Source organism: Cebus imitator, unplaced genomic scaffold (assembly GCF_001604975.1).
Source record: "Cebus imitator isolate Cc_AM_T3 unplaced genomic scaffold, Cebus_imitator-1.0 Scaffold316, whole genome shotgun sequence".
NCBI classification, from domain to species: domain Eukaryota; kingdom Metazoa; phylum Chordata; class Mammalia; order Primates; family Cebidae; genus Cebus; species Cebus imitator.
This window is the reverse complement of record NW_016107631.1, coordinates 1,915,128-1,924,512: the sequence shown is the minus strand read 5'-3', so window position 1 is coordinate 1,924,512 and position 9,385 is coordinate 1,915,128. Positions and strand designations below refer to the sequence as shown.

Below are 9,385 nucleotides of genomic sequence, written 5' to 3'. Positions count from 1 at the left end.
AAAAAAAAGAATTTTGTATTTATTTATTTATTTTTTTGAGACGGAGTTTTGCTCTTGTTGCCCAGGCTGAAGTGCAATGGTACGATCTCGGCTTACCTCAACCTCTGCTTCCTGGGTTCAAGTGATTCTGCTGCCTCAGCCCCTGGAGTAGCTGGGACTACAGGTGCCCACCACCATGCCTGGCTAATTTTTGTACTTTTAGTAGAGATAGGGGTTTCACCATGTTGGTCAGGCTGGTCTTGAATTCTGATCTCAGGTGATCCCCCGCCTCAGCCTCCCAAAGTGCTTGGGATTACAGGTGTGAGCCACTGCACCCGGCCAATATTGGAGAATAATTTTATGATATAATTTGTATAGATAGAATAGAAAGAGAAGTCGGTATTTCTTCTGGCGTGATTGGTTGAAATTTGTTTTGGTCATTGATAGTTTAAGAAACTGTCTTTACTCTCACAACACGTTGGAAACAGATATTCGGTGTCATAAAGAAAAATTCGCAGTGAGACAAAGGATCTTTCAGCAGCGCAATTTTTACTTCCTGGACTGCAGTAAGGGGACCGTCACTAGCCATCTTGCCACGAGAGTACAATCAACAAAGGAAAAGCAGACAAATTGATCCCTTATGCATTTGGGGTCGTCCTTACTGCTGTGTCTGATCTCCATTGATTGGAGACAGACTTCACAATCTAAACTAAAACCCAATTGAATAACAACTTAAAACTTTTTAAACAGGTAAAAGCAACGGAGAGCTGGGACATGCCTGTGAGCGCGTCCAGCACAGATATCTTGGTTAAAGTACAAGGACATAGAATGTACTACGTGCCTGTAAGCATGGCATGTCTAACAGCTACATAGGATGGGGCTTAACAAAGAGTTATTAGCACACTTATGATTTATTCTTTAACAAGAAAGGAAACTTAAAAGAGGAACTTTTTTACTTCCCACACACATTAATAGGAATGTCTAACTTTTTAAGATCATTGTTCATTTTTGGGAACTATTAGGAAATTTCTTTTATAAAAGAGCAGTAACAATGAAGGTTATTTCCACACATTGCTTGGGCCCCTCCTGGGGATCTGAAAAGTGGACCCTGCAAGGGAGGGCACTGAAGACTGAGCTTCATCAGCCTCGTGGTGGCAAGTTTGCTTCTGGAGCTCCTTAACAGGGCAAGGCTTTAGAAGGGGCTTGTGTCTCACTGCTGTCCCACAAGACCCTAAGGGCCATCAAGACCCAAACTGGACTGTGCCGTGTCCCAAAACTCCCCTTAACGTAAGAGTGCTTCGGCTCTCTCATGTTCTGACTCCCCACTAAATTTGGGTCCAAACAAATTTGTTTTTCCAGCACTTTTGAACTTTATTTTTTAAAGACAGGGTTTCACTCTGTTGCCCAGACTGGCATGATCATGGCTCAGAGCAGCCTCAAACTCCTGGGCTCAGGGAATCTTCCTATTTCAGTGCCCCGAGGAGCCAAGACTGTAGGTGTGCCACCACACTGGCTAACAGTTTTTATTTTTGGTAGTGATGGGGTCTTGCTATGTTGCCCAGGCTGGTCTCAGACTCCTGGGCTCAAACAATCCTCCCACCTCAGCCTCCCAAAGTGCTGGGATTACAAGCATGAGCTACCATGCCTGGTCACTTTGAACATTTTAAAGCAAAGTAAAATTATACGTATCCAGATGTTTCATGGTTTTCAGCTGGAGGGTGGTTCTGACATCTCACCTCATCTCCAGGACACGCCCTCGTCTCTCTTTTCTTTCTGTATTCAGTCCCTTGGGGATCTTACTCTTGACTGAAACATCATTTGAGGGGTGATTACCTCCAGATCCCCACCTGGACAAGCCTCCCATCTCCTGGGGACCTCAGTATCTCCACCTGCAGTGTCCAGTGGGGGTGGGAGCAGGATGGCTTCCCAGCCCCCACGTCACCCTAACAGCACCCCAAGTTCCCCTTCCGGGCACAGCCACAGCTCTCACTCACCCACTGGCTTCCTGTCCGGGCTTCCTCAGCCCCATGCCACATTTGGGGCGTTTCCTTCCCTGACAGAGGGGCCTGGGACCCAGCTGGGGCCCTGGCGGAGGCAGACATGCTGCCTCTGCTGCTGCTGGCCCTGCTGTGGGGGGGTGAGTAAGCTGAGGGAGGAGGAACAGGCACGGGGATGGGAAGGGGGCTGGAGCCGAAGCTGAGCCTCTGTGTCCCCCCAGGGTCCCTGCAGCAGAAGGCAGGGTTTGAGCTGCGAGTGCAGAAGTCGGTGACGGTGCAGGAGGGGCTGTGCGTCCTGGTGAACTGCTCCTTCTCTTACCCGATGGGCTTCTCGTATTACTATTACTATGATCCACTCTACGTCTACTGGTTCCAGGATGGGGAGGACGTATACCAAGGTGAGCCTGTGGCCACAAACAACCTAGATAGAACTACGAAGCAAGAGACCCGGGGCCGATTCCACCTCCTTGGGGACGTCCAGAAGAATGTCTGCTCCCTGAAAATAGAAGATGCCAGAATGGAGGACACGGGAAGCTATTTCTTCCGCATGGAGAGAAGAAATTTAAAATATAACTACAAAGATAATAAGCTGAACTTGAAGGTGACAGGTATGGAGGGGCCCTAGGAGAGGACCCTGGGGCATGGAGACCCCGAATGAGAACAGGGACGGGACTTGGGCAGGGGCGGTTGGAGGAGCTGCAGGACTTGGGGCAGCTCGGGGCCTGAGGCCTGGCCACTGTCAGGGTCACACTGTGCATCCCCACAGCCTGGGGCCCAGGCATCTCCCTGTCTCCTCCTCAGCCCTGACAGAGAAACCTGACGTCCACTTTCTGGAGCCTCTGGAGTCCGGCCGCCCCACAAGGCTGAACTGCAGCCTTCCAGGATCCTGTGAAGCGGGACGACCTCTCACATTCTCCTGGACGGGTGATGCCCTCAGTCCCCTGCACCCCGAGACCACCCGCTTTTCGGTTCTTACCTTCACTCCGAGGCCCAAGGACCATGGCACCAACCTCACCTGTCAGGTGAAACTCCGAGGAGCTGAGGTGACTGGAGCTGAGGTGACCACGCAGAGAACTGTCCAGCTCAATGTCTCCTGTGAGTGGTGGCAGGGACACAGCTTGGTCCTCAAGGGCAGTGGGAGTGAGGGGTGTGTGTGTGTGTAAGGAAGAGAGAGAGAGAAAGACAAAACAATAACTTGAGAAACCTTGTGTGTGGATCTGAGCCTTGGGATCTGGGGGGCGGGCAGGAACAACCTTCCCCACTTGCTGGTTTCTGTGGCCCCTCTTTGGGTGCCCCTGCAGCCCATGCCCATCTCACTCCTCAATGCTGAAGCCAAGTTTATATCTTTTTATCCCAGATGCTCCACAGAACATCATCATCTTCAGGAATGGCATAGGTAGGAAAGACCCTCTCCTCTCTGAAGCTGGGACCTGACTCTGGGTCCATCTCTCAGCAGAGGTAGAGAATCAGAGCTTGAATGGAATCAGATTTGGGAAGAGCAAGAATGAGAATTACCACTCTCTGGCTTCCAACTTCTGTGAGCTCCATGTGCAGGCACACACGCACACATGCTCATACACCACACACGCACACACATGCACATACACCAGACATGCACATATGCTCATACACCACACACACACATGCACATACACCACATGCACACACATACTCATACACTGCACACACACACGCACATATGCCACATACATGCACATATACACACACATGCTCATACGCCACACACACACACCACACACACGCACATACACGCACACACATGCACATACACCACACACATGCTCATACACCACACACACACACATGCTCATACGCCACACACACACGTGCATACACCACACACACACATATACATGCACATACACACATATGCACATACACACGCGCACGCACACAGGTGCACACTCATGCACACTGCTCAAAGCTGTGAACAGACTTTCGACCCCTCCCGTCTCCCACCCTCCTGTGGTCTGGTTCTTCCCACAGTCACCAAGGATCAATCTATGCCCCCCCATCCCAGTCAGCCCAGCTCTGTGGTTCTTTTCGTCTCACCCTTCAGGAAACTCCAGCATCCTTAGTCTTAACTCCTGCTACATTAGCAGAATGTATTTCCCAATGCCACGGGGGGTCTGTCCTTTCTCCACCTCAGTCCAGGCATGTACCAGTGAGATGTTGAGCCTCCTCTGGAGACATGAGACCCAGACACTTTTGATCCGTTTCCTGAGTGTGCAAAGGTCCAGTCTTTGAATCAGGATGGAACCAGCATGGGGTCAGGGGAGGAGAGGGAAGTCCTGGATTCTGGGAAGGAGGGAAGGACAGGGACTGTTGGCCTCCCTGGCCCCATCTCTCTTTCTCCCCCTCTGTCTCCCCAAAGCTCTAGAAATCCTGCAAAACACCTCGTTCCTTCCGGTCCTGGAGGGTCAGGCTCTGCGGCTTCTCTGTGATGCTGACAGCAACCCCCCTGCACACCTGAGCTGGTTCCAGGGCTCCCCTGCCCCGAACGCCACCCCCATCTCCAATACTGGGATCTTGGAGCTTCCTCGAGTAGGGTCTGCAGAGGAAGGAGGCTTCACCTGCCATGCTCAGCACCCGCTGGGCTCCTTGCAAATTTTTCTGAATCTCTCAGTTTTCTGTGAGTGTGGGGGCAGCTGGAGCAGGAACTGCATGGTGTTAGAGAAGTAAGAGGCTCCCTGCTGAGTCCTGTCCTCCCTCCCCACAGATTCCCCACAGCTGCTGGGCCCCTCCTGCTCCTGGGAGGCTGATGGTCTACACTGCAGCTGCTCCTTCCGAGCCCAGCCGGCCCCTTCTGTGCACTGGTGGCTCGGGGAGGAGCTGCTGGAGGGGAACAGCAGCCAGGCCTCCTTCAAGGTCAACTCCAGCTCGGCCAGGCCCTGGGCCAACAGCTCCCTGATCCTCCACGGGGGGTTCGACTCCAGCCTGAAAGTCAGCTGCAAAGCCCAGAACATCTACGGGTCCCAGAGTGGCTTCGTCCTGCTGCTGCCAGGTCAGGGGGTGTATTGCAGAGGGCAGGGGCCTCAGGGGAGGGGCATGGGTCCCAGAGTGATGGAAGTGAGAGAGAGAGGCTGGACTGGTGCTGGGAGAACCGGGTTCTTCATCTCCTGGCTGAGTAGGGGCCTGGAGCAAGTTGCCCAGAAGGTGGGAGGACAAGAGTCTGAGTCCTAGGAGCGAGTTATTGCATGACCCTCTTTTCTGCAGGGAGATCGAACCTCGGGGCACAGGTGGTTCCTGCAGCCCTTGGAGGTGCTGGTGTCATGGCCCTGTTCTCTCTCTGTCTGTGCCTCCTCTTCTTTTTAATGTAAGTCTGGATCCCAGGTAAGGTACAGGGTGGTGTTGGTGGGGAGTAGGAGAGACTGAATCTCAGAAATGCAGAGCTGAGGCCATAGGTGGTGATGTGTGCTTATAGTCCCAGATGTTCCGGAGGCTGAGGCAGGAGGATCGGTTGATCCTAGAGGCTGAGGCTTCAGTGAGCTGGAATTGTGCCACTGCGCTCCAGCCTGGGCCACAGAGCAAGAGACCCTGTCTTAAAAATAAAACAAAACAAAAATAGAAAGCAGAACTGAGTAGATCCAGAGAGGTCTTCCTTCTTTCTTTTTTTTCCAGTAGCTTTATTGAGATACACATTTTGTACGATTCATACGCTTAGTGTACGAGTCAATGGCTTTAAGTATATTGACAGAGTTGCGCATCCGTCACCAAAATCAATTTTAGAACTTTTTCATTAGCCTAAAGTGAAACACAAAGATATAAAGAAACCTTGCACCCCTTAGCTGTCATTCCCCCAGCCCTAACCTATTCTCGGTCTCTGAGGATTTGTCTGTCCTGAAGTTGCAGTTGTATTTCACGTGAATGGAATCATGCGATATGGGGTCCTTTGTGGCTGGCTTCTTTCACTCAGCGTGGTGCTTTCAAGGTTCACCCATGTTGTAGCATGTATTGCTACTTTATTCCTTTTTGTTTCCAAATAATATTCCATTGTATAAATGGAATACATTTGATTTGTCCATTCAGCCATTGATGGGCATTTGGGTTGCCTTTCTTCTTGGCTACAATGCATAACACTGCTATGACCATTCCTGCATATGCTTTTGTGTGTAAGGGGGGTATTTATGATGGAAATTCAGTCCATGGCCACCCTGACCAAATCCCTGGTCATCTAAGAGGATGGAACCCTCACTCCCACGTGAGGAATGTCTCCAAGTTCAGTTCCGGGACCTGGATGCCTCTGTTGTCCTTTTCTTTCTTTCTTTCTTTTTTCTTTTTCTTTCTTTCTCTCTCTCTCTTTCTTTCTTTATTTTCTTTCTTTCTTTCTCCTTCTTTTCTTTCTTTCTCTCTCTCTCTCTCTCCCTCCCTGGCTCCCTTCCTTCCTTTCTTTCCCTTTTTCTTTCTTTCTCTTTCTTTGTCTTTCTTTTTCTTTCTTTCTCTTTCTTTCTTTTTCTCTCTTTCTCTCTTTCTTTTTTATTATACTTCAAGTTCTGGGGTACATGTGCAGATTGTGCAGGATTGTTACATAGGTATACACATGCCATGGTGGTTTGCTGCCTTCATACCCCTGTCACCTACATTAGGTATTTCCCCTAATGTTATAAATGGGACGTAATTAAACTTAAGAGCTTCTGCACAGCAAAAGAAACTATCATTAGAGTGAACCGGCAACCAATGGAATGGGGAAAAGGTTTTGCTATCTACCCATCTGACAAAGGGCTAATATCCAGAATCTACAAAGAACTTAAATTTACAAGAAAAAAAAATTCCATCAAAAAGTGGGTGAAGGATATGAACAGACACTTTTCCATGGTCATTTTCACCATCTTAATGGGGGATGGGGCAGCCTGCTAACCCATGCCTCAGTGGTCCCAGCTGCACTGTGTTGGTTTCTTTCCTTAGAATGAAAGCCTGCAGGAAGCATGAAGCTGGGAGATCAGAGAGAATAAGTGACGAAGACCCCGTTATGGGTACTGTCGCCTGGGTGAGTGGTTTGGGGATCCTCTCATGTTCACGTCCACTCAGAAAGTCTGGGCTGAGCTCCTCAGCATCCCACCAAACCCACTCCTCCCTCATCACCTGGGAGTTCTCTTCTCTCTTGTTCTCCCCTTTCATATCCCGGGACAAGGAAATCGTTATGTCCCATCCAACCTTCTTTCCTTTTTTTCAAAATGGAGTTTCAGTCTCGTTACCCAGGCTGGAGTACAATGGTGCGATCTTGGCTCACTACAGCCTCCACCTCCGAGGTTCAAGAGATTCTCCTGCCTTAGCCTCCCAAGTAGCTGGAATTACAGATGTGCACCACCACGACTGACTAATTTTGTATTTTTAGTAGAGATGGGGTTTTGCCGTGTTAGTCAGGCAGGTCTTGAACTCCTGACCTCAGGTGATCCACCTGCCTCAGCCTCCCAAAGTGCTGGGATAACAAGCATGAATTATCACGCCTGACCACCAACTTTATTGCTAAAACTAACCTGTCCTCTGCTCATCTTCCCACCCCCCCTCTGCTGACCTCGGAACCCGCCTCACCTCCTCCCTGCCTCCATCTCTCATTCTAAACGTCAGGCTGCCAGAACCATCTCCCCAAAACTATTACTTCTCAGCCAGTCTGAAGCCTCAATGTTGTTGTTTGTTCCCGTTGCTTAGAGAATCAGGGCCATGTTCCTTGTCCCACAGGGGCCACTTCAGCCTGTTTCCCAATCTCTGATTCTGCCCTTTGGCCTGGCCACGCTGGCCTCCTGTCTCCGTACACACTTGCTGTCTTACAACTTTGAGCCCTTGCAAGTACAGTTTCTTCCACTCTTCCTTCCCCATTTCCACCAGACGGCCTCATCCAATCCCTCCAGCTCTAATCTCGGTATCTGCCACTCTGGGAAAACCTGGTCGTTTCCATTCCCATTGACATCTGCCCCTTCTCTTCCCTGTTTACAGCCCTGCACCCATCCCTGTCCCCGTCCCACATCACCACTGCCTTTACCTGTCTCCACCCCCTCATCATATCTGTGGAATTCTTGAAGGACAGGGGCTGGGGCTTCTTCAGCCCCTGCAGTTTTTTCTCATGCTGTTTCTATCCAGCATGTCTCCTCTCCTCTTTTATAAAGTTGGTCTAGTGTTGTCCCAAATGGAATTATCCAAAATGCTTAGTTCATGACCAAGCTGCTATCATTAGAATGAGCATCATTTACTTGTACTTCTTCATTTTTGTTCATAATATGATAAATGCGAACCCACCATCCAACCTAAGACCTAACACGCTGATGACAACTTACATCCACCTGTGCTCCTCCCTGATCCATTCCCAGTAACTGCTGTTGTGAATCTTGTCTTCCTAGTGTTGTCACATATATGTAGAGTTAACATATACCACTATTTAGTTTTAATTGCTTATGAATCTACAGAGGGTATCGTGTTCCATGCACACTTATCAGACTTGCTTTGTAGACTCAGTGTTGTATTATGATTCAGCCAATAGAAGTTGCAGTTGTGTTGACTTTTTCTGCTTATAATATATATAATTTTTGAGATGGAGTCTGACTCCATCACCCAGGCTGGAGTGCAGTGGTGCATTCTCAGCTCATTGCAGCCTCTGCCTCCTGGGTTCAAGCAATTCTGCCTCAATCTTCTGAGTAGCTGGGATTAAGGCATGTACCACTGTGCAAGGCTTATTTTTGTATTTTTGGTGGAGATGGGTTTTCTCCACGTTGACCAGGCTGCTCTCAAACTCCTGACCTCAAATGATCCACCTGCCTTGTCCTCCTAAAGTGCTGGGATTACAGGTGTGACCACTTATAATATTTTATTTGATGATTGTATCTATTACCTAAGCACAGACTGATGATACACATTTGAGTTGTTTCCATTTGAGCTGTTCTGAACATTCTTATTCCTGTCTCATTGTATCAACACGCAAGAGCTTTTCTTTAGCACTACCTAAAGATTGGGTTGCCGAGTCACCAGGCATGTGAATGGGCTTCTTTACAAGGTCATAAAAAAATGGCTTTCCAAGGCCATTGTATCCATTTATTTATACTCTCATCTATGCCTAGGAGATCTTGTTGATCTGCAATCTCTCCAGCACTTGCTGTTCTCAGTTTTCTCAATTTTGGGGGTTATTTAAATTATCTCCCTGTGGTATTGATTTGCATTTCCTTGGTTAGCAATGAAGATGAAATATCTCTCTCTGTTTTTGTTGGCATAAGCACACATCCTCTGTCAAATGCCTGGTCACATCTGGGTTCCATTTTCCTGTTGGGTGTTTGACTTTTTCTTATTGAATTTGTTGGAGGGCTTTATACATTTTTACACTATTTTTCTCATTATATGTGTTATAAATATCTTCTCCCAATGTGGAGCTTGTCTTCACTTCTTCTTTTTTTTTTTTTTTT

At 48.7% G+C, this 9,385-nt stretch overlaps 1 protein-coding gene across 4 annotated transcripts in view; it reads left to right on the top strand.

Annotated features, from left to right (window-relative positions):
* The first annotated feature begins 1,731 nt into the window (after positions 1-1,731).
* The window catches only part of SIGLEC5 (sialic acid binding Ig like lectin 5), a 16,412-nt gene continuing 8,758 nt past the window's right edge, over positions 1,732-9,385 (top strand). Inside the window, exons 1-8 of one of the 4 annotated variants that reach the window (XM_017503866.2) lie at positions 1,754-2,116; positions 2,198-2,584; positions 2,778-3,071; positions 3,334-3,372; positions 4,372-4,629; positions 4,717-5,001; positions 5,214-5,313; positions 6,903-6,984. In XM_017503866.2, coding sequence (XP_017359355.1) covers positions 2,080-2,116; positions 2,198-2,584; positions 2,778-3,071; positions 3,334-3,372; positions 4,372-4,629; positions 4,717-5,001; positions 5,214-5,313; positions 6,903-6,984 — 1,482 coding nt within the window. In that variant the 5' untranslated portion in view covers positions 1,754-2,079. Of the gene's footprint in view, positions 2,117-2,197; positions 2,585-2,777; positions 3,072-3,333; positions 3,373-4,371; positions 4,630-4,716; positions 5,002-5,213; positions 5,314-6,902; positions 6,985-9,385 lie in introns of all 4 variants that reach the window. The other 3 variants (XM_037729748.1, XM_037729750.1, XM_037729749.1) reach the window with 3 other exon arrangements.